Below are 25,811 nucleotides of genomic sequence, written 5' to 3'. Positions count from 1 at the left end.
ACCCCATGAGGAAGATGGGCTGAAATGTTTATTAGCCAGAAACACATTCTAAAAGCTGCTCTTTTAATTCAATCCCAAAGAGGACTTTTGGAGGGAGGGAAAAGGACAGCTTTCTCCTAAAAGACAAATGCAAACCAGGAGAAAGAATCCCATGAATTGAGGGGTTTAATAAATGGCTGTTTAATAATTACGATAAAATTTCTTTAGATTTCTTTTATGTATATTTTCTGACGGTACATTAGCAATAACCACATCATCTTGTTAAAGGCGTTATTTCTTTTAAGTCTTCTTAGCAGCTCTAGGAGGTGGGTACCTAATGATCACCGTTTTATAGCTCTTGAGGCTGATGAGAGCCAATATTTATCAGGTACCATCTGTGTACCAGGTACTGTTCTAGGCACTTAAATTTAATCATTCATGTACCTCTCATAACTTCCTTGTGAGATAGGTTTTTACAGATAAAGCAGTTGAGTTACTGAGAGGTAAATTGACTTCACTAAATTCTGAAGGCTGGGAAGTAATCAATCCTAGATCAAACTCCTACCTTTCTGTTGCAGAGTAGACACCTAACCATAATGTCTTTCCAGAAAACCTACACTCTTCGAATATGTGCCCCCATCCCCCACTCCAGTGAGTTCTCTGCATCCCGCGTTCATCTACCGGGGATGTTACTGTAGCGATGTCACTGTTTCGTGCTTGGTACCACAGCAGTACTCAAGACAGAAATTTCGATTGTGACCCCCTGGTAGAAAGTGGCTTATTAGTCATGGCTTGTCCACTAACAGTGATGGGAGTCACATAGCTATTCAGGCAGACCCCTTAAGGAAAACTCAACCCTGCCTCTCCTGAATGGGAGGACTTTGTCACCAGGCTTGAGTTCCACCGACACCAGCAGATCCTAGACCTAAAAGTGGGAGATCCCAGGAAGCGCTACTATACCCACTTCAGGGTGAAACCCCATCCTCAGAGGAGAGGGACCACAACACAGTGGGGAAGGTTGCATACCATATGTGCTGCAAAAAACACTTCTGCCTAGGCCCAACTAAGGGGTGGGTTTCAGCTTTCAGTCTATATCTCCCTCTGTGTTCTGTCTAAGATCTCTTATCCCATAAGAATAAAGTTTTGTGGTTTATTTAGGGTGGGGGAACGATGGTAACACAATACCATTTCATCGCAGACAGTTGATAAATGGTTTAGGGTAGCAGCTTAAGTTCCTTAAGCAAATCTTGACACAGTGCTGTAATTCAACAACAATGCCCAAGATTTTCCTATGAGGCCCTGTGGACTCTTTTAACCTACCCACATAGCTATGTTTTCAGCGACACTGTGAAGTTTCCCAGATCAGCAATGCTTTACAGGAGGGGAACAGTAATCCAGAATTACAGAATAACATGGTTATAAAATCCATGCCTAATACAAACGTCGTTGCAACTAAATCATTACGTGGTCATTATCCAATAATGCCTAAGATGTCAGCGATGTGAATGTTTGCAATCTGGTTTCACCAAAGCCCTTCCTTGACTTATTTCCAGCCAAAGATTACAATCCACAACGTGACAGGCTGATAAAAGAGAAAGGAAGGAAGGAAAGGAGGGAGGGAGGCAGGCAGGGAGGAAGGAAGGAAGGAAGGAAGGAAGGATGGAAGGGAGGGACGGAGGGAGGGAGGAAAGGAAGGAGTTGTTGTTTTTTTTTCTCTCAGCTTTAAAGAGCTTACCAGATAGATCGTCAGCTGTCAGCCAACCCTTGAAAGTAGCAAATCCTTTGGCCCCTGGAAGGTTGTCTCTATGCATTGTTTCTAAAGAGTTTGTTTATTCAAAATATGTCTGCCTTGGGCATTCAGTTTCCTAAGTGAGTGCGGGCTCACGGGTAGCAGCTGAGGTCAACACTGTACACCATTTACTGAAGCTCGCTCCTGCCTGTGGTTTCTGGAAATCACCAAGTAGTCGTGACTGCAGCACAGGAGGATGTGGACGTGCTAGAATTCTTTTAAAGGCTCCCCACTTGGCTTACAGAGAATTAGAGACACGGAGGCCTGTTTGCCTCTGTTGGTGCACATTAGAAATAAATTTGGGCATTCAGCTTAAAGAACTCGCTAACGGCACAAGATGCACAAAGACATGCTCTTCTGTGTTTCGTGCAGTCTTTGTGAGCCTGGCCAGGCAAGGGGGGTTATCAAAAGAAATATGTAAATAATGCAACCTGCTTTACAAAGGAAAAGAGAAGGAAATTAATCCAAAACATCCGTGGCGTAATACTATTTTCTGCCCTCGGCTTTTCTCTTTATAACTTGAGACGCATGGCCTAACAGTCCAGTGCAAACGATATCGTGCTCAAAAAAAACCCCAGACCCAGGGCATCCTTCGGTCCCTAGGAAAGAACGCCGAATCAAGTCTTCAGCCTCCCGCACAATATTATTATTAAATCTAACGTGATCATAGCCAAATCTTTGGCTTGGGCACAATCCCCCATTCTCCCTCCTTTTCTTTTTTTGGGGGGGGAAGCGGGGAAGCATTGGGAGGGCCAAGCCAATCAAAGTTAAAATAAAGTCTCTTTCTAGCAAGACTACTGTCTATAACATGTTGTTCCTTATAGAAAGTGGGATATGGTGGCATTTGCTTGATTAACTTGCTCGACAAAAGTGACAGCTGCTGTGGGTGCCTGCGGATAAGCTGCACGGCGCAGTTCCGCCTTTGTACATCTGTCAGCAAAAAGGGAAGAATAAAGAGTGAAAAGAGACAAATTGGTCCCAAAAGACACTCCATTCAACTTAGGAGGTTTGCCCCATTCAGGCACTCGCTGTGCGCCTCAAGTACTGAGAGCTTATTCAATTTCATTCACTCTTTCGAATGAACCCACAAGTGTTTAATTTCTTATTCTGTCGCCTCAAAAAAAAGGAAGGGGGGGTGGAGAAGGCGGAGGGACCTTGTGGACGGAAAGCATTAATGGCAAGGCAGAGGGATCCAGCCTGCACATATTAACTCATGGCTAATTTACGGTTTAACTCTATGTGCTCAGGTCCTAGACCCATCTGAATGCTTCAACGGGGGACCTGACTCAGCCTTCTCTCCTGGCTGGTGGATCCCAAACCATCTGTAGATGTTGAGAGTACCCAGCAGGGTCAAATGAGTATCTTCTGTAAGGACAGTGGTCTGAGGTTTATGCCCTTTCCAGAGGTGGGATGACGGGCTCCCTAGGATGAGGTTTGTGTTAGCGATCTGGCAAATGTGAGGGTTTTTTCCCACTCCCAGAAAGGTAAAAAAAAAAAAAAAAAAAAGAAAAAAGAGTCACACTCAGTGAGAAGTAGTGAGAGGGGAATATGGTTTCCAGAGATTAAAAATAAAGCAAGAGGAAAGGGCGCTATTGGGAAGCAGAGCGTAGCTGTACACGGTGAAAACACATGTTAACTTTTAAAACGCAGCACTTTGTCTTTCTTTTCTTCATCTCTGATCCCCCGGCATCAGAACTTGTCTTCTGATCTCCTTTATAGGGGCAGTCCCCACGCACCCCTAAATGTTTCCTCCTAGGAGTTTGAGAAGTCTTCACCAGTCCCCCCGCCATCTTTTCTCCTGCCTTCGTGACACCGCCTTCTCTTTGAAACCCAGCACTCCTGAAGCAGCATCTGAGTATTGTCCAGTTCGTTGACTGCTTTTTGGAAACTGAATGCCGTCTCTGGCTCCTAAAAAGATCATACCCCTTCCTTATGAGAAATCATTCCCCACAGAGCCCAGGTTCACTAGGGCTGACATGGATCTAATTTTAAAACTGCTTAGAAGACTTTGGAAAAGCGTTCTGGAACCATAGAAATATAGTTGTTGGCTTTTGTTGTCTTGGAATCCCGAGGGCTCTGGACCGTGCCTCCTGGGTTGTATACGAGTATCCTGTCATCTTCTGCTGGGAAACTAGCTGTGCGGTTGAACCAGCAGCATACCGTTTGCCTATTTACCTGAATGTTTTCCATGGAATAACATGGAAGTATGTGAATGTACAGACCATGGTTTTTGTTCTGTTTTGTTTTGTTTTTTAATATTGAGAGTAGGGACTAAAACAACCTTGTCCAGAATAAAAACTCCCTGAAGTCAATGCAAATTTTCCTGCCTAAGAGCTTCAACTTTGACTTACAAAACTCTCATGAGTCATGACTTTAGAGAAAGTTTAATATGTGCAAATTATGAAATTAGCCCCTAATGTGATTAAACCAGCCCTGTTTTAAAAAGACAAAGTTGGCACTCCGCTTTATCTTTCCGTTCGGTACGTGAGTTACAATCCTTATTTTAGAGTATGATTTCTATAATCATTTCTATATGGTATGCAAATTTCTCATTCCGTTGCTTACGTCAATCTGCTTGTGAATTAATGCAGTTAACTCTCAATGCACTTCCCGTACCTAAGAAGCAGTCGGGGGGTGGGCAGATGCTGTTCGTGAATAATCTGATCTCAGTTCGTAGGATGAATCTCTCTCCTCCCTCTGAAGCCCTTGTATGCGTATCAGAGAATAGTTTTCAGATAAATTATTCACCCTTCTCACATGGATAATAGGTGGTAAGATGCGTCACCAAAACCAGAATTTCGTTTTCAACATAATTGAGCTTTAAGTGACTGAGATGACTTGAAAGTGTGAATTTGGATTGTAACTATACATTTTCTCAAAACAGTAGGTTCCTTTGAGAGGACGGAGGCTAAAGGCATGGGGGTCCATTTTCTCAATGCACAGGGAGGCCCAGGACTAAATCCCCAACATATCCAGAGAAAAATAGGCCCCAGAAAAAGGTATTGTTAACCGTGGTGAGTTTGTTAAGGTCCAAACTGCACACCTGCCCTGGGCAGCCCAGGCAGCAGACAAGGCCTGGTTAGAAGCCGACTGGGGATTAATCACATTGGGCTCATTATTTACATCTCTTGGAGAACGAAATAGTCTGAGAAAATCCAGGTACATAAGAGAGCTTTTTCTTTTTCCCTTAAATATCACAGTTTGCCAAAAGTTAGGTATCAGCTTCTGACGTTTGCTAAAAAAAACTCATCTAGTTAACAAAAGTCCCAAATACGAGTGTGTCCTGATTTGCCGTGATAGGTCCCGCTGGTCAGCCAGGGGGTGTTAGAACAGCTGGTGTTGGGCCCATGTTCCATGTTTCATTCAGGGCTTGACCACTAGTTACATTTTATTTTTTTTTTTTACTAGTTACATTTTTATTCAATTACTCAGATGTCCAGCAGTTTTCATGTTGTGTACAGGCAAGCACAGATCTAATTTTGATACCTAAATTGGATTCTTTCTTTCAGGACAGCAGGGCTTTGGAGACTAATCAAAAGAGACAGAGGAGAAAGGTATATTTCTCTATTTGTGTACCTTAAGTTCAAAGGTGGAAAGATTTTGCAGGGAGTCATGCCTCGCTCCTCGTTTAACTTGTTATTAAATCGGGCCTGGAGTTATAGGAAAAAAACCACGTATTTGGGGAGCTCACAGGCTTCAGGATCTCTGGAGAGTCAGAAGCAGGAAAAATAGAATGAACATTAAAAGCCGATTGATTACATATGGATTACATCTCCTTTTCTCTCTTTTTCATGGAGAATGAATTCATATAAATATGCTGCTAGAGAAGTGTAAAATGGGATTTAAAAAGTAACTATCTCCTGAGGTTGTTAGAAGAATTAAATGAGTTTAATCCATATAAACTGCTTAGAATAGTGCCTGGCGCATAAAAAGTGCTCACTAAATGTTTACTCTCATTATATTTTACTACCGTTACTGTTCGTTTTTATTAGTAATGTCACTATAGAATTTTTTTCCAAAGTGGATTCAATGGAACATTAGTACCCTGAAAGCTGTTACTAGGAGGCTCATGGAAAGTGGTTCTATAGCCAAATACAGCTGGAAAATAGGAAGCAAAGTTCAGTGGGTTTCTTTATTACAGGACTTGTCAGAGCATTTAATATGTTAATGTAACCCTATGAGTCTGGATCACCAGTAGTATTCAGACAGAGTATACCGTATGCATATATGCATCACAAAGACATCCACAGGCCAGGGGAAAAAATGAAAAGCTGGAAAATGTTAATGCTAGTATCACTTTTATTTCCTTTTAAAAACTTGAGATTAAATCCCTCTGGGTAGTTGCTTTGTCCTGTGTGCACTTAGCCCCACTGATAGGATAAAATAGCCAACATTCCCCAGTAAGAGGTTCCCATTTTCCACCTCCCAAACTTTGGAGAGGAGAGCTGGAGGCCCAAGTGGGGAACATGACTTTCTGTGCATCTGGGAGGCTGCTGGTCTTTGACGCACACATGTTCTTTTCTTGTTATTGGGCATTGTTCTGTGTCTTCATGATGTTTTTGAAGTCGTCCCACAACCTCCAATCCATAAACTTCAGAACCACCTTGGATTCAAAAGGTGAAAAGGCCTTGCTCAAAATTTCAAAACAAGTTCTGATCTTGGACAAAGAGAGCAGTAGCCTCCCTCTGCAGCTTTCCAGTCCAAGTAGATGTCACCGTTTAAATAAATAAAGAGACACAAACTCTTTGGACTGGTTCAGCTGGGCTGGGAGCCTTGAGATAAGAGGTCACTGGTGTGAGTTACTATGGTAATTGAGTAGTATCAGAGCACTAGTTTTGCTCTCATGAGCATTAAAGCACATAATAATAGGCAAACAACAGTGGTTAAAGCAAGCAGGTAGGATTACTATGTTCTTTTGTCAGAAGTATATAATGTCTTGTAGTCAGTTTTAAAGACTTCTCAACCCTCAAATCCACCCCACCGTCACCTGCTGAGTAATTTTGTATGCTTAATCTCCTGCCCTCAACTCCCAGATCTCTGCTAATTTGAGGCAAATGGGTATTTCTGACATTAAATAGGGCAGCCAGGAAGCTCTGACCTAGAAAACCTGCGTTCTGAAGCACCGAGAAAAAATATTCTTTCACCAATTTTGTTCAGGCTCTTTTGATGACGAGGGGGGGAAAGAAAGTACCTTTCACTGCAACGGGAGGTTGCAGCCGCCCAAGGACGGGTTTTTGCAGAACAAGAAAAAAAAAAGAAAGAAAGAAAGAAAGAGAAACTTGCCGAGCATCCCCGCTCCCAACTTCCCCCATAAAACTTGTCACTTCGCATTGCCATCCGCTACCCCAACAATAATCACTCCGTGCCTACTGCTAATTGCAAGCACAGCTGAGGCCCAGCGGGAGGCCCTTGCACAGTCTCAGGCCTTTCTAGGAGGCTCAATCTGTTGTATGGTACTTGTTCACACACAAAAAAACTACCAGCAAAGGCAGAAAGAGGCAGAGTCACAGGTTTCTTGTAATCCCTCCGCCTCCCCGCTGACAGCCCAGCCCTAGAAGCATTCCTGGTTTTGTCCTCCGCTTTACAAAATCTGAAGTGACCTTAAGCTACTAGCATGTCAGCTTTTGAATGTCGAGTTGCCGGCTTCTTCAGGTGCATTAAGGAGCTGGGGGTGGGGGGACTACATCTGGCTTCTGCGTGTCTGTTTGCAGCGCCCCTGGGGCGAGCTGTGGCTTCCTGTAACATGTAAAATATGAGTGTGAACTCAGGGTTCATGGCAAGGAACAGGAGGTCATGCCTCCATTCAGTTCTAAGTAAAGAAGCTGGGAGTTTGCAGATGTTTTTCTGTATGTGTAATGACACCACCTCCCTCCCCAGCCACCGAGCAACCGAGCGCCGTTTTTTGATGAAATGTGCCACAATCAGTGTGCTACTTGCAGATTTATTCATATCAATTTTTGCGATTTATATATTCAGAGACAAGATTGCTATTTCGGCAACTTTATGTTGGATGTCGTACGTTTGCATCTAGAGAAAGAGGGAAAGAAGTATGGGGAAGGGAGGGTGGGCAGAGAAAGAAAAGAAATTAAGTCTGTTCCTCGGGCCACCAGCTGGGGTGTTGTCAAGGAGACAAAGCGTCCAACGGGAGGGTCTGTGTCCCCCTTTTGCCCAGCGGTCACTTCCTGCCCAGGCTTGGAGGTGGGAAATCTGTAGCTCCTGGCCCAGAAGAAGGCCCTTTAATGGCTACTGTGAGAGGGAGAGTGGGATTGGAGATTTGGGGGTGAGAGTCCCGTCAGTAGATGAAGCCCAGGCTACCCGAAGTAAGGTCTTCCCATCCTCCCTCGGGGTCAAGGATAGGCCCAAGAAGGTCTTTGGCATGGCCTCCATGGGGGCCTGGTAGGGGGCACCCAGCCCTTCCTTGTCTACCTTGCCACCCTCTACGATGAGAAGGGAATTAAGCCTCCTGTGAAATTCCCGCTTGCAGAAATCAGAAATTTCTGTTTCCAGCCCAAAAAGCCTCCTACTGTATTTTCACCAAAGGAAGACATTGGTCGAGCAAACACGGAGATTAATCCTCCTTAGCCTGGGGAATAAATGCTCCTCGGTGGGGCAGTGTTAATTGCCGAGCTGGGTGCAAAGATCATTTGGACGCATTTAAGAAATACATGACTTTTATTAGTATAACTGTTCCATGTAGGAGTTATTTCTCAGCAAAGGGCAAAAGCTTTGCCTGCCTCGCTTTATTAGCCTAATTCTACTTAATTGTTTCCTAAAATAGGGGCTTCCCGAACACACATTCCAAACCTTAATAAGTCTGTTGCGGGGTAGGGTGGGGGAGTGATTCTGCATGGGGGAGCCGCTGCCCTTTTGGGCAGAGGGAACCGGGGTCTCGGGGCTGAGTGCTGCTTGATCAAATCTGTGCGTGGAACATCAGGGGGCGGGAAGGGGATGGGGGAGTCTCCGTGAAAACATATGAGGTGACGCATCACGCAGTGTGAAAAATGCATCCTTTCTTGTTGTTTGGACCCAATCCTCCATGAGGATTCTCAGTTCTCATCTCTGGGCTTCATTTAATTCTCTTTCACAGATTTAGAAATGTTGGCCCCGTGGCATGTTTTAAATAAACCCAATAAGTGACTGAGCAAATGCTACCAGATATGTTCTTTGTTCTGCAGTCGCAGAACTCGGCCTTGAGAAATTGTCTCAGCCCTGGGATTAAATGAAATGCCCCTGTTCCTCATGCACGTAATTTTTTGGCTTTTTGTGAAACGCGGTTGGATGTTCCACATTAGAATATGTACCTTGCTACCTAGCCGTGCTTTCTTTAGCAAAGTTTCCTATTCAGTAAGGGAGCAATTTTGCATTTCCCTTCTTTTTGTTTTGATTGTGGTAAAACAAGCGTAACGTAAAATCGACGATCAGGTTAACCATTTCAGAGGGTGCAGTTCAGTGGTGTTAAGTGCGTTCACACTGTTGTGCAACCACTTTCTAGAACTCTTTAAGTCTTGCAAAACTGAAACTCTATAGCCATTAAACAGTAACTCCCCATTTCCTCCACCCCACCCCCTGGCAACCACCATTCTTTGTTCTATGAATTTGACTATTCTAGACACCTTATGTAAGTGGAATCATACAATATTCGTCTTTTTCAGTGGCTTATTTTACTTAGCATAATATCCTCAAGCTTCCTCCGTGTGATAGCATGTGACAGGATTTCCTTCCTTTTTAAGGCTGCATAATGTTCCATTGTGTATAGATACCACCTTTTGTTTATCCATTCATCTGTCAATAGACACTTGGGTTGCTTCTGCCTTTTAGCTACTGCAAATATTGCTGCTCTGAACATGGGTGTGCAGATATCTCTTCAAGATCCTGCTTTCAGTTTCTTTGCATCTGTGCTCACAAGTGGAATTGCTGGATCTCCACCTTTCTATAACAGCACATACTCAGGTTGTGGAAATGGTGGAAGAACGGTATCTGAGTGTAAGTTGAGATCGCGTTTGCAGTTGAAAATTCCCTTTCGTGCCTCTGCTTTCCCATCCTTTGCCTTTCTGTCTTTAGGAAAATATCTATCTGTTGATCTTTGACTTAGTTTTCTCATTCAGAGGTGGTAAACTTTCCAGCAATATCTTAGGAGTATTAGGAAAGCAAGCCTTTTGGATATGATCACCTCTCCTTGCAGGTGACCATCCACCATATTGAGACATATTGGGCAGGATACAAGAGGATTTGTTACTTCTTGGATTTCATACAGTCTGATTGATTCAGAAGCGACGAACTTGTTTCTGCTCTGGCTTTGGGTAGCTTGGAAAGCTTACTGAGATTGTCAACAGCTTCCTCAAACCATTAAAAAAACAAACAAACAAACAGACAAAAACAGAGAATGTGCCTTCCAGAGAGAGAGAGACCCCAGTATAGCCTGTATAAGCTAAGCTTTGTATTAAACTCTCCTGCTTGATTTACTTTCAGAAAGGATCCTTCAGGACTCTTACTTCCCTTGTATTTTCTCCCAGGCACCTAAAAGTGATAGTAATGACTTGGTTAGAAGGCTGCAATGCGTTAAATCAGGAGTCCAAGTACGCAGTCATCATTTTGATCGTCCATTTGAAATATCATTGCTAAAGACACTTGTTGCTGGATATTTCTCCAGGTTTAGAGAGTTGAAATTTCGTCTTGAAGAGATAACTGCTTATTTTAGTAAAAGAATATTAAGGTATCATTTAGGCTCTTTCTAAGGAGGTTAAAAATAAAATTGCTAAAAAAATAAAAATAATAAAATAAAATAAAATAGCTCCCAAATGTGAAATTCTACACGTTCCTATAGAAGAAGCAAACATTTTAAGCAGTAGCAATTTAAATCAAAGTTTTTCTAAAAATTATTTCATTTGCACTGTCTCTTCCTTATGAGAAGAAGCTAAAGGCACAGAGTTGTGGGTGCTTTTCACACCAGGTTGTAGATTACCACAGTCTCTGGAACCACGGTTTCAGCAAGGAGCCTCTGACTTCCTCCTCAGTGTTGATTGCATCAGACTTTCAGGGGGATGCTATCCAGAGTTTAGAACCTTGAAAAGCCACGGCACTAAGACAGCTTCATAAAGATTTCAATGAAATGGTTTTTAGGCAACCAGAGAATTAATGTTTTTTTTTAAAAAAACCCAGCCTCTACTAAAAAGGACACTTGAGATAGCCTGGAAGGTTATTCTGATTATCTATACCCTCTGATTTTGGTGTCGGTTATCTTCGGTGTCTTTGTGCTTTTAGCTGGGCGTCCTGAAGCTGTGACTGGAAATACCCATTTCTAGGAGCAATTGTTTTGGTGGATCATATCCTGAATTACAGTAACACTCAAGTAAGGCAAAAGATTGCATCTTTCAACTGCGTATCCATTTTTTAAGGTACTCAGATGATATGCCCCCTTAGAAAGGCATATCAGCTCCCTTGGGGAGCTCTGACAAACCCCGAAACTTGCGTGCAGTCTTTCGTTTGTGCCCACTTGGCACAGATGTCTTGAACGTGCCAAGGTTTCTTTGTCAAGCCCTCTCTGAATCCGGATTAGAACACCAAATACAACCAGATTCCTGGTGATCCTTAGCCCTAAAGAGATCTGTGAAGCTGTGGAATTGCAGCTCAGGCTAACGAAGCTGTGGGGACTTTGGTAGAAGTGTGGAGAAACCCCTGATGAAGTTTTTCACATGCTCTTAAATTACCCAAATTGTAAGGAAGAAATATGCATTGAAAGTTTCAAATGTAAAAGATTTCATTACAGTATTTCAATACAGCCATTTACGTAGGTTGTGGGTTTTTTTCCCCCTAACTAATAATAACCCACTTTTGTCACAAAAAGCAAAATGAAGACTTAGTCACATGGGTGTGGTCAAAGTATTATCTTCCTCTTTGCCTCCTTGCCAACAAATAAAATGTCCTTTCTTCATTAGACAGTCGAGGCCAGGTGCTGAGGCAATTTCTCTGCTGTGTGGCTGTGTTGAGCTGGAGAAAGGGTACTTTCCAAAGAGGAGATAAAAATCTTCCAGGTTTCACTGTGTTTCTTCAGTCCAGAAATTCAGGTTGGTTACCAAGAGGTTACAAATTACCTTTTTGCTCAGATCTTTTTTGAAGAATGGAAGCTGCTTAGAAAGCTTTGCACAACCTTGAAGAGCTCGCACTTAGGGAGATACTCTTTCTCATTCGTGAAGCAGGGTAGGATAGCGGGGCTAAAATAGTAACAGGTAACACTCAGTATGTGCCCGGCGCTATTGTAAGCACACCACACACATTAACTCATTTAATCCCCACAACAACCCTAAATGGTTTTTATTATCATCCCCATTTAGCAGATGAGAAAACTGAGGCACAGGGAGGTTAAGGGATTTATCAAGATTCAAACACAGGACAGGCCTGATTCAAGTCTATTCTCCGAGCCACTAGGCTGTACCGCCTCTCAGCCTCTTGAGTCCAGGTTCCATCTCTTGCTAGCTGCTAGAACACTTTACTTCTCTGAGCCTCAGTTTCCTCATCTGTGAAGCAAGACTACAGATGATAATAAAGACTCAACTATTTACACTTTAGTCATGAACTGCCCAGGCATTGAGAGCTTTGCCTCCCTGGCATATATAGCATGAACATGCCAGTTTCAAAGGCAATATATATTTGCAAATAAGCCAACCATAAGACTCAGGTCCTTGTGAATTTCAGCTATCATTCATGCTCAGGATATATTGGACTGAGTCACAGGTTTTTGTTTTTTATAAATTTATTTATTTATTTTTGGCTGTGTTGGGTCTTCGTTGCTGCACTCGAGCTTTCTCTAGTTGAGGCGAGAGGGGGCTACTCTTCGTTGTGGTGCGCGGGCTTCTCATTGTGGTGGCTTCTCTTGTTGCGGAGCATGGGCTCTAGGCGCGCAGGCTTCAGTAGTTGTGGCTCACAGGCTCTAGAGCACAGGCTCAGTAGTCGTGGTGCATGGGCTTAGTTGCTCCATGGCATGTGGGATCCTCCCGGACCAGGGCTCGAACCTGTGTCCCTGCATTTGCAGGTGGACTCCCAACCATTGCGCCACCAGGTAAGTCCCTGAGTCACAGTTTTTAATCAAAGAAAGTGTGTGAAGATGTGTGTTTGTGCATGGTGCAGTTATTGGTCCTTAGGTGAAATACCAAATTTTCTAAAAGCTCCTTTTCACTATATTGGACTAAATATTACCTTCCATTGTAGGCACGGGGCAGCATGTCTTGTTCAGAAGGTGTGTGTATGTGCGTGTGTTTTGCTAAAAGTGACACACTGCAGTACGCATGTTAGACTTCAATAAAATGTTTCTTTAAAGAAAAAAGCAACACAGGAAGAACTGAGTTTTGCACTAAACTATTTTCATTGGATTTGTGACTCTGCCTAAAATTTCTCTTCTAGCACTTCTGGTGACATCTTTAATTACACATGAAACTGAATTTCCCCAAGGTTCTATTTTACTCTCCCTGTTCACAGAAAATGTTAAAACTTATAATGGATAATTTTTCAGAAATGAAATTTTTATCAATGTCATAACTTTTGTATCTCCAAAACTCTGTTAGGAAAGTTCAATTCATTGTGACCAAGGCAATATTTCTAGTTGTATTTCTCACTGAAAACTCAAACTACCCACAGTGAGAATTTTCTTTTAGTAGCAATTGCTGAGTTACCAACCTAAGAGAAAGTAAGAAGAGATTAGGTAGGGCTACGGGGGAAATTAAAAATACGTTGATGCTAACACAACATTGTAAATCAACTATACTCCAATAAAAAAATTGTTTTAATTAAAAAACCATATATATATATATATGTTGGAATATATATATATTTTTTCAAACAATAAACAAATGGGGTAAAATGTTAACAATAGGTGAATCTGGGTAAAGGGTATATGGGTATCATTTATACTACTTTATTTTTACAACTTTTCTAAGTTTTAAAGTATTTCTAAGTAAAACAGAATATGCATATTATATAATAAATATATTTTCTGATTAATAAAACAAATACATTGATGCTACCTAAGAAATGGCACCTCTCATCCCCATCCAACTTTCTAATCACTTCCCTTAAGAGTCAGCAATGATTGTCTCTCATCCATTAGTTCTTTAAGGCTGTTGAGTGGTTTTCCGTGGGAAAACCCCTGACTCCCCTCCCTCTGCCTAGTGACTTTCTAAGCTCATAAAAAAGTAGAATCTTTTCAACACCAGGCCAAGCTTGGGCTCTGAGGGAGACAGATCCAAGAGCATTATCCTACCCACACACTTGTCCTTTGAGACGTTCAGAGCTGAATGACTTTGCTGAAAAGGCACCTGGAAGCTAGAGCTGTTTCTATATAAACAAGCCACTGCTTTTTAAAATTATTGAGCTGAATGTGACAGCTCATACAGATGTAGTGGTAAATAACCAACTTGAAGCCTGTCCCACTGCTTACTAGTTGTGTGACCACAGGCTACTTATTTAACTTACCTATGCCCCTTTTTCTCATCTACAAAACAGGGCTGTTAATAATATTGAAACTCTATTGTTTGTTTGTTTGGTTTTTTAATTTTATTTTTTATTGAAGTATAGTTGATTTACAATGCTGTGTTAATTTGTGCTGTACAGCAGTGACTCAGTTTTATACACACACACACACACACACACACACACACACACATTCTTTTTTATATTCTTTTCCATTATGGTTTATCCCAGGACATTGAATATAGTTCCCTGTGCCCTACAGTGGGACCTTGTTGTCCATCCATTCTATATGTAATAGTTTGCATCTGCCAACCCCAAACTCCCAGTGCATCCCTCCCCTTATAGATACTCTTAAGAGTTCAACTCGATGATGAAATTATACAATGCTTGTGGAATGCTCCTCACAGTGCCTGTACATTGTAAGGACTCAGTGTTCAATGAGTAGGTAACTATTTTTATTAATTTTGTGAATGTGTATGTATGTGTGTATTAGGAATCCTGTACAAAATAGGACTTTGTTAAAAACTGAGACTCTATAAAGTCCTATGGAATGGTATTGTCTGATGGGGGGGTTGTGTAAGTTACGCGGGTATGTTACCCTTGTAATTAATGAGTATGGAAACACATCGAGTAGTTCTGTCTCCTTTTCAGCCTCTGTCCCTTGTTTTCATTGCCACTCAGGTATGCGATGTGGCTGGCTCCAAAAACAAATGAATCATTAACAGTAAGGTCCCTTTAGGACGTTGAATTAACATCAAGATAGGGGTGGGAGTAGGGAATTTAGACTCATCTAGGTGGCTGTGATGACAGAGGCATAAAGGCAGCAGCAATCACTGGAGTAACACTCTATCCTGCTGATGAGGGATTATCCAAATCCAAGTGAAAGTCCATTTTCTGGGAACCCTATAGTGTCCCATGAGGTGTGCAGTATTCATCCTGTCTCACAATCCTGCAGCACTTCCCAAGGATAAAATTCCCAGGGGCAACAGTGAACCCAAGGCTGGGGGACTAGGGAGAGGTGAATGATTCACTTCTCAGTTGCAAAATTTAAGGAGGAGCCAGAAAATATGGTAATCAAATACATATTTTAATATGTTAAAAAAATCAAAATGAATGCAAAAAATCCATGATGAACAAAATACTAAAATGTTCATTAAAGGCAGCATCCGATCCTGCACTTGCAAGACCCTGCCTCACCCGCCTCACCCCAGTCCTAGCTGTAGTGAGCCCCTCCATGACAGAGAGACATGTTGTGTATGACGATTCTTCTGCATGAAGTCAGTGTAGTTGCAGGGCAGAATGTGTGGCCCCATTATCGGCAAGTTAATTTCTACTAGAAATGGATCAAGAAAATTCTTCTGTACGGTATATTACAAGGATACCTGTTATGTTTTTGAGAGTAATAATAACAACAGTGGCTAAATTTTATTGAGTGCCTACTATGTGACCGTCACTATGCTAGGCACTTTACATAATTACCTCTTTTAACACTCACAGTAATCCTATGAAGTAAGTGTTAACCCCAAGAGAAGACTAGGGGTCAGAAAGTTAAGTAGCCTGCTTGAGTTTATCCAGCTAATAAGTAGCCAGCCCAAGCTGAAGCTGTAATTTATCCACACAGGGTTTGAAAAATCACTCGTTATTTGTCTGAATCCTTTGAATCCAGTATATAAATCTAGGTCAGTATAGTTTTAAATGTGTGGAATGCACCCAGGATGGTTTTCTAGGTTTGGGTGATGATCTAACACAAACAACTTTACAGTGGAATTACTTTGAGCTAGTCGTGTGTCCTGTAAGACTTATGCGTATGATTCCAGAGATATTCCAATAGGAATAATTTCTTCCACCATTGCATGCCTTTCTCTGGTCACTTGCTCTGCTTTCTTCCTTGTTTTGTGGTATTTCTTGGGTTGAGAAAGAGAGAGAAAAAGAGGAGAGAGATGATGTTAATGGTGATGATGATGAAGATGGTGGTGGTGACGGTGATGTGAGAATTGTGACGATGCTGGTGGTGGTGGTGGTCTTGGTAGTAGCTGACGTATATTGAGGCCTTATTATGTGCCAAGTACTGTGATGTGAGCTTTATTAACATTAATTCATTTAGTATCAAAAAGCCTATGAAAGGCTGATTAATTCCCATTTTCTGATTGAGAAAATGAGTCTCTGAGAATATAAGTAACTTGCCCAAGATCACAAACCTAGGCAAAAGAGAGGTAAGGCCTGTGCTCTCAACAACTATGATGCAAGAAAGGGAGGGAGGGAGCGAGGGAGGGAAGGGAGGGAAGGAAAGGAATTAAATGGCACAGTTTTAGATCACCCTTCCAGGTTCTCTTCTTTTGCATTCAATTAAAAAAAATTTTTTTTATTGAAGTATAGTTGATTTACAATGTCATGTTAGTTTCAGGTGATTTTAACTACCCAAGAAGTTCCTGCAGGCCATAGCTATGATGGGCGTCCTTTTGGCTTCCAACTCTAACACCTTCACAGAATTATCCCCAGAGAACATACTTTAGAGGTACCCAGGGTACTGGGGATTTTATGTCTCTAGGGCTTTTTTAGGCTTAAAGTAACCTTATGTAGAAAGTTTCCATTAATATACCTGAATTAAGGGCAGGCAGCAAAGGAGTCATGAGTATACTTAAATACTTAGTATATGTCATCAGCTCACAATTCTTATTTCTAAGGGTTTAGAGTGCATTTTACCAAAATTTTAGTGCCCAGGTATCAGGCTGCCTCTGGAAAAGGCATATCTGAACCAGAGACAAAACAAAGTGGGGAGAACTTAAAACGTTTGATGAATTTCCTCTTTTGAAGAATCATAACAAATCTACTGTATTAGCATCGATCTCAAATAAAGCAAACCTGATTAACAAGCACTGTGAACTGACTGTTATAACAACTGGCTTTCTGGAAGGGAGAATGCCCTGGTTTGTGGCATTTGCCAATTTCCATAGGGTAAAACCCCCCCACTAAGGCCTATTTCTAGATATCAGTGTGATACCCCCGAATGTACAGTTGGAAGTGATACACAAGATCAGCTCTCGTGTCCAGTGCATTATTACGCCCTCCTAGGGAGGAGTCATTAGGTGATCAGCTTTTTCACTCCAGTGCCTAATCCTGGAAAACTGCCATTTCTGGACTCACTAGCTGTGTGACCTTGGGCAAGTCACTTCACCTCTCTGGGCCTTTGTTTCCTCCTCTACAAAGGAGGAGCTCTGTGGAAGATCCCCTTCACCTCTAATGTTTTAAAGTTCTAGAAGGCAGTGACTCCTGCTTTCTCCAACATCCAAGTGCCTTTAAGCGCCTTTCTGGAAAACCAAGTTAGCGCTGTGCTTCATCCAAGAGTGCCTCCAATTTCATCTACTGAGCATAAGGTTTGGAAAGGCGTGACTTACTCCCTTTTGCCTCTTGAAATGTGTAGCCAATGGGGCATCATACATTTTTTACACTTCTTTTGCTAGATGTGAGATCCAGGAGAAAAAGCATGGATGTTCCAGGGCTTTCTTGTTCTCCTGGGGTGGGAATCTGTGAGCGTGATGCGCTGATCCATCCATCGCTACATGCATTTCCTACCGCCCTACCCTTTCAACAGCAGAGAAAGAGTATTGATAGCAGTCTACCTTTCCCTTTTTACTTTTTAATAGCCAAAAGCCATTTACAAGAATGGGAATTACTTACATAAAATGGGGGCTGGGGGGAGTTCGTTATTTTTTCCCCCTGAAAGGTGGCATATCTCTCAGCAAAGAAAAAAAGGCATGTTGCACAAGGCTTGCTGGCAGTGATAGAAGCCAGCGCTGGTTTGCCCGTTGTCACAGCCAAAGCAAAATGCCACCTCTGCCTAGAAGCCAGAGTGCCACATTCCTCTTTTGTGTCCCTGAGATGCACTCATCATGGGGTCCTGGTCTTGTAGGTTTGGCCAGGTGGTCACCCAGGTTCCTTTGAAGGTCATTTTCCAACCCCAGGAGGTAGGAGTCGGGGGTAGGGGGCGTTGCTCATGACTCTCAAAACAGATTATTTGAGCCCCCAGATTTCATGTCAGAATAAGTCAGTAAATACGGAATTTGAGGCCTCGGGTAAACACAAGAGGTCCCCCAGCTGAGAGTAAAGCAGGGCTATAGAAACACCCATGACCTAGTCGTATTCCTGTCCCTAGCCCCTTAACAAACCCAGATGCAATGACATCAAGAGCTCCAGGATCCCAAGGCAGGAGGTGCCAAAAACACCTCCAAATAATCACAACCCCCCCCAAAAAAAGTTTCAGTGACATGTTCTCACTCCTAGAGGGGAAAACCTGTCCATGCCTGAAGCAGCTTGACCACGGCAAACACGCTCCCTATGTGGAGTGAACTGCAGATCTCAAGAAAAAAATCCTTCCCCTCCCCCCCACTCCTCCTGCTCCCTTGGGGAGGGACAGAAGGTTCCTGAAACTGACAGTTTCGCCTCCGTGATCTTTAAAAGAGCAGAAGTTGGCTGTGAGGCTGCAGTGCTGCCTTGATTGGGGTAGTGTGGTCTCTGTTTGCGGCTGGGCTCCAAGGAGAGCCACAATTGGCTCTGATGAGGAAAGAGCCTAGGAACGAAAGATTGCAAAGAGGGCTTCTGAACGCCATGGCTGAGACTGTGTCGTTTCTTGCAAGGTGAAACTTGGCAGTTCTACCTTGCAAGTAAAAACCCAAATTAATTTTTTTTTTAAAGAAATTAAGTCAGAAACAAGGCTTCGGAAAAACTGTGAGTGTTAGGCATAAACTGATTTTGGATGATCTTTAGGTGAGAAAGGGTGGAGTTACCATCAGAAACATGTTTTTATTTATGCTTTTCAAATCTCCACTGGTGTGCGTGTGCGTGTGTGCGTGTGCGTGTTGGTTAACAGGAGAGTATGCAGCGTTTCAATTCTCTAACCACTTTTTTTTTACATCTTTTCTGCGCACAGTTCATATACATGCCGTATAAATAAATATATAGGTCCATCCACACCTTTTCATTTTATTTGTAAATTGTTTGGTATAAGCGGCAATGCGTAATGAAACCTGGTGAAGTTTAAAAGATTAGATTTTTTTTTTTGTACTGACACTTCATAACACTGTTCATATGTCTCCGAGTGAGATTTATGAATATATGAGCAGTACTGCAAAATTATACCGCACCAGAGACTCCGTGCACCACAGGGGTGGCAGTCTAAAGTGACACAGCTTCAAGCATTTTTCACAGACAAGAAGCAAAATTTAACCCCCTTAAGGGGAAGTATGATTTCAACAGCTTGAAATGAGCTCATTTGTAGATGTTTTTTTTTCTCTCATCTTCCATAATTTTTTGGTGTTAAGATTAAAACAGATTGCACAGCCAACGTAAGGCCACATGAGCTGCCCAGAGTATAATTTGGCCCTTAAAGAGAAACCCTCCTTCATTGTCTTTATCCGAATGCCCCTCTAGAGTAAATGTAGGTAAACTTTGCCCTAAACTCCTAAGGCTCTCAGCCTGATTCCTAGAATTGTCCTAAGCAGACAGAGTCTGGATTTTTTCAAAAGGTAAGTAGCACGTGGCATCGATTGGTTCAGTGGAGAAGCCCCCATCGTCTTGGACACCCGAGACAATGGCGTTAGGACACAAACAGTGACTTAAATCTCAACTGAGTAACATGAACCAACAAAAAGGAGAATCAGAAGAGCAAACGGTGGTCTTTATGAATTGATTGTATATGAGGTGTGTATAGTGGAAGAGTTCTGTTTCCGATTCAAAGTCCAAACCGATCTCTTTTCGGCTGATCTGGTACCTCGTGATTTTTTGCGTCAATTACTGTTCATGATCTCTGTGCTCTCAAATTCTCTTTAACCATTTTGTTTTCCTCTTGGAACAGAGCAGGGTGCTCGCACGTGGCCTGTTTCGTCTCTGTTCTTTAAATGCTCCGTGATGTGTTGGCTGGAGAACTTTTGTCTTTTTTTTCAGCAATGGTACAGCAGCTCCATGAACGTGATCTGTACCTGGCTGACGGACCGGATGGACTTACAGCTTCACATTTATCAGTTGAAAACACTAATTAGGATGGTAAAGGTAAAAGAAAACATAATGATTCTCCTTTGCAAACAGCTCACTGAAATACATTTCATTGGCAAGCTGCAGGACTTCCTTAACACAAAAAATATTAGTTTGTGTATAAAACAAGGTGATTCCTAAAACAGTATCTCAGGCAAGAAAAACCGGTGAAATCACTTTGGGATGCCTGGTTAATTTATTACTCAGACATCAAAGGGAAATTTAATAAAAAGGAATTTGATAGTTTATCCAGACGGGAAAAATACTTTATGTATTTGCCATGCAAATATACTGCAAGAGCCATCACGCCCTTTGCATTAAACTTTCAAAAGCTGGCTTTCGGGTACCACTGTGCTAATCGCATCCGTTACCAATTTCATTTATGGTTTAATTAAATAAAATTTTGCCACAATTAATTTCATAGAAATATTTACCTCCGGCTCTTTCTAAATATGTCCTGTGGTCATTATCTGGATGCAAATCAATATTGTTCTTTGTAGTTAATTGAAGTAGTTTCTCTTACAATGCGTGTATACAGTCAAATGTAAAGGATCACGAAGGTGAGGTAACATACCCTGAACGTAGCTTTTTTTCCCCCCTGTTCTTGTGTGTGTGCCTTGGACTAATGATAATTATTTCAGCGTGAAATCACAGTGGTTTACATGAAATAATAAGATCACAGAAGGGGGTAAATACATTTTTGATCATTTCAGTTTCCATTTGATGCTTCACCATAGAGGGTTTTAAAACATTCGTATGCAAAAATCTCATTCAGAGCACAGTCTCTTTAAAAATATTTTAATGATAAAACGGAGATGAATTTCCATTTCTTAACAGTTTGCCGAAAGTCCCGCCCCCCCGCCCCCGCTATTCCCCCCCCCAACCCTGCCCCATTTCTTAGTCTCTTTCGGATTAGCGCCATTTTATTGAAGGTGCTCTTCTACCCCAGTGCTGACTTAAAACCAATTACTGTTCCGTTGAGTGTAATTAAGGAGAATTATTATCATATGCATTTGATCTCACAAAGAGTCCTCCCAGGGAAGGTTGCAGACAGCAGTGTACGGCAGCTCTTAAAAAAGAAATCTATGCACTTGGACTATGCACCCAGCCTAATTTTCATATATTTAAATTTCAGTTCCTTAAGGCAACCTCACTAACCATTGCCCGACCCCTTGCATTCCGTTTTCTGGCTATAAATACTCTTAAGGGGAATTTTTTCTGTTTGACCCTTCCTGGGTAGACATGAAAAGAAGACATGCATTTTAGTGTGTTAGGATATCTTCCCATTACTGATTTTCAGATTTTTGTTGAGACTGTTAGAATTAGCAGTATTTTATTAAGAAAAAAATATAAGTCAGAGAGGAGGTTTCTTCTTAGCCTCTGCCAAAAACAACACAAACACGAACCACAGGCAAGGGACAGAGAAACGTCCCTGCCGAAGGAACTCCTTCACTTTTGCCAAAAGTGGGCCCAGCTTAACTAGAGCCACAGCACAGAGGGATGAAGCAGAATTCACCACCTCTTCCCTAAGTACGTTACCCAGGGGCCTCCTTCTCCGAGGCAAACTTCTAATGATAATTGCCTTTCTTCCCTGCCTCTGCATCACTTGGTTTATTCATCCATTCATTCATTATCCAGCAAGCATTTATTCATCCAACCTTGGACAAGTATTAGTTGAGCCCCTACTTGTATACTACAAGATGAAGTATTTAAAAAAAAATGACTCTGTGTGGTCCCTGCCCTTAGACATTCAGAGTCTGGCTGGGAAACTCACAGCTCTGGAATTTGACTAGAGAGGGGAATATTCAAGTGAGTTCTGCCTTTTTCCCATCATATTCTGGCAATCAATTCTAAGTGATTGAAAAGTACAGAAAAATCAAGTAAATCATCTGGATATCTGGTCTCCACCAGACCTAGCATTTTACTCAGCCTCCTACCCTTCCCCCTCCAGGTACAGACACAGTTCCGCTAGCTACCTAGCCTTGCAGCTCGGTCCATAGTTAGGATGACCTTTGAATTTAGTGTCGAAACCAGATGACTTTGAAGAAAGAAAGAAGCTGCTACACATAATCATACTGGGACCATAGATATAAACTGGCAAAGGGAACACGTGGTCATCCCATCCATAATCTTTTATTACTGGACTTCACTGAGCTGAACAGCATTCAGTAGTTAACTCTGCAGTCATTACCACATGGGACCTTCAGGAGTGGTTGACATGGTGATTGACACTAGGACTGCGTCAGATGGACTCCAAAAACCAGAAATCCTAATGCAAGTGGCGTTGAAGTATGTTACCGTTCCTTCTTTTGACCCCTTAGCAAGTTTCCCATATCAAGAGGAGAAACAAACAGCAGAATCAGTAGCTGAAATGATATGCAGCGTGATGAGGAGCGTTGTAGTTAGAGAGGGACCTTTTTCAAAAAAATGTTTTGTGAAGTAGACAACAGGCAGATGCTTCTGGTCATGTTCCATTAACGCGAAGGGATTCCTAGAAAAACAGTCCCTGGGATACCTAAGGAAATCCAAGAGAAATCGCCTGAAGGAACAAAGAAAGAACTTGTGGTTCAGCAATACCAAACCATTGTTCTTGAAATAGAGCCAAATTTCTTCCCTGAGACCATGAAGTTGTGAACAGAATAGATACACTTCTTTCCTAAGGAGACGAGAAATGTCACATGCCCGCAACATACTGATGAGGCATTAACGCTCCATCTTCCCCCTAATTGTTGCTGCCCGTGATCGGTTTCGTATACCGACATGCATATGTCTGTCTTGTGAATGAGACAGAGGGATACGCAGTTACAAGCCTCACAAATACTAAGGACCAGACTGCAGCAGAAATCGTAAAATACCGTAATCATTTGATCCATTATTTACGTGTTATAGCCCCTCACACTGTCTATCATATGATGTGATACAAACCTAAGAGAAAGAACCAGACCAAAAAAAAAAAAGAACCAAAACAATTATGGAACATTTCCCTTTACAGAACTGAATAAACACAAGCTTATGTTCTTTGCTTTGTCTCATCTAATACAGTTTATCCTGTCACCATTTCTCATTTTCTGTCATTCAACAAATCTCAGTTTTCAGTACAAGTGAAATCTGAGCATGGTGGCTTTTCATGTGCCAGTGCATGAAGTGTGACACTTAGCTGAGGTCAGTGTTCTCACCCCCATACTTGCCTTGTGCCCTGTCCCTCCCTTCATGGAGATGAGATCTCCCTCATCACTGCATCTTTTCCCTCCTTAGAAAACCTATAGAGATTTCCGACTGCAAGGAGTCCTGGACTCAACCTTAAACAGCAAGACCTACGAAACCATCCGGAACCGTCTCACTGTGGAGGAGGCCACAGCGTCCGTGAGCGAGGGCGGGGGTCTGCAGGGGATCAGCATGAAGGACAGCGATGAGGAAGACGAAGAGGACGATTAGAACGCTTGGGCCTCGAGTCCACTAGGCCAGAGTCTTGTAATCAATGCATGTCCTTAGTCTGTTAGTTAACCCCATTATGGAATTTTCTGTCAACTACCATGCCATGAGATGTGTACTGATGGTACAACTGCCATTTTAGCTACGTGGTACCAAGATTAGCAAACGACCTTCGACTCTACGATTTCCTGAATCCATGTCTATCTGTTTACAAGCAATATGGAGCACCATTCTTTAAATACCATTTATGGAGAATACATAGCTCAGTTGCTAGGTGTACCCTGTTATCAGCAGAGTTCAGTGATCCTTCATCAGTGTGCTGTGTGCGCGTCGACGGTAAATGGATGTGAGGGCGAGTGCGCCAGGTCCTTTCTTTGTTTCCCATATGTGGATGCCGGTTGCTTAAAGGAGTACAATAAATGAATTTAACTAAGACACGTAGATCTGCTTTGTTTTTTGAAAAACAGAAGGCAAGTCTCCAATAACCAACTTTCAGTTCTTTCTGTTCCCCTAAAACTGAAAAATGAACCCTTGGTGTCCTTGTTAACCCATCCTTTCATTTATCCAGATAGTTACCCAAAAAAGGATGGCTACATACCAATGGATTGATCCTCCTAATTGCCACGGCAAGGGCGATCCTATCATAACATCCAGCACAGTTCAGAGTGACTGTCTTCTATCAAAGTTCATCCTATTAAATGTTATGTTTTGCTTTTACGTTTCGATAACCGTGTATGTAAAAAAAAAAAAAAAAAAGACCTGAATATTTAAATTATGACCCTAGACTATAAATGTGTTTATAATAAGACATGGATATTTCCTTCAGTAGATTGTAACCATAATTTAAATTATTTTGTTTCACACTGTTTTTTATATCTGTCATGTACATTGCATTTTGATCTGTAACTGCGTGACCCTGGGGTCCTCTGCAGAGCTCTTTCTTTCTGTGTAAAGTAGTGGATCCATCTTGCTTTTGCCTTATATAAAGCCTACAGTTAGGAAAGTGTGGAAAACTGTGGCTTCTCAATAAATAACTGTTCACGTGTCCCAAGAATACTTTTGAGTCTTTTTTTTTCCTCTGTCTCCTTTGAAAGCCAGAACTGAAACACGCAAAGCAGGAAGACGCGGGGAAAGAGGAGGGAAGGGGTCATTTTCATAGAGTGTTCTCGAAACTGTTGGAGTGGGTAGTTTTCAAACGCTTGTCTCCACGAGACACAGCCTAAAATTCCATTAATTCAGACACCACTAATTCAGAATCTGTGGGCATTTGGACATGTTGGGCTGATTACACTTGCATTATAGGATAAATAAGGGTTTGCTAAGCAAGAGAGTAGTGTAAACGAGAGAAATGTTTCTCCTGTACGAAGAGAAGGCCAACAAACTGTTTTTAAGCACCACTTTAACAGCAGTGTTTGCATTCAAACAAAGCGTGTGCCAATTATATATGATTCTTATATATTTGTTAAAGCATTTTACAAGATTCTCTAAGACATGGAGTACTCTTTTCGCTCCCCAGTCCTTGTCAGCCGTATACTCACCTAAGTTTAAAAGAAACCAAACATTTTGGTAGCCTTACCTGTTTTACTTATGCCTGCCACTAAATCAAGCTGAGCTCTCCTTGGGGCTGACTCTGCAGTTTTAGAGAAATGACTACTTTTTCAATAGGACCAGGCAGAATTCTCACCAGTTGGTCTCGACAGATCAACCCCTCTAAATAGCATGTCTCTCTGTTTAATCCTTGAGGTCTGCAGGGACAGATCACCAGTACTTCCTGCCCTTAGTACTTCAAACAATTCCCATTTATTGAGCAACTATTTTATGCCAATAGTTGCCATTATTGGGCAACTATTTTATTATCAAATGTATTTATTTTATACATCCTGCATGTCTTACCGCATTCAAATCTCACAACAACTGTAAGAGGAGAGGACTGTTACTGTCTTCATTATAGACGAGAAAATTGAGATCAGAAAGCTTAAGGTAACTTGCCCTACGGTTACACAACTCCACTCAGAAACATTAGAGATACTAGCGTAGCACTGTTCAGATGAATGATGGGGATATAGCATCAGGTGCGAAAAATCTTTGATCACCTAACAGCACAAAGTTAAGTCAGTGTGGC

The 25,811-nt window shown here is 42.0% G+C and overlaps 1 protein-coding gene across 15 annotated transcripts in view; it reads left to right on the top strand.

Moving 5' to 3' along the window:
- CADPS (calcium dependent secretion activator) overlaps nt 1-24,470 on the top strand; it is a 475,715-nt gene extending 451,245 nt beyond the window's left edge. For all 15 annotated transcript variants that reach the window (XM_060022835.1, XM_060022832.1, XM_060022834.1 and 12 more), the window contains 2 exons: nt 20,171-20,275; nt 23,513-24,470. In XM_060022835.1, coding sequence (XP_059878818.1) covers nt 20,171-20,275; nt 23,513-23,692 — 285 coding nt within the window. In that variant the 3' untranslated portion in view covers nt 23,693-24,470. The remainder of the gene's footprint in view (nt 1-20,170; nt 20,276-23,512) is intronic.
- Nucleotides 24,471-25,811: the final 1,341 nt, after the last annotated feature.

Source organism: Delphinus delphis, chromosome 10 (genome assembly GCF_949987515.2).
Source record: "Delphinus delphis chromosome 10, mDelDel1.2, whole genome shotgun sequence".
Lineage (NCBI taxonomy): Eukaryota > Metazoa > Chordata > Mammalia > Artiodactyla > Delphinidae > Delphinus > Delphinus delphis.
Note: the sequence above shows the minus strand (reverse complement) of the source record. Positions and strands in the feature narration are given on the sequence as shown.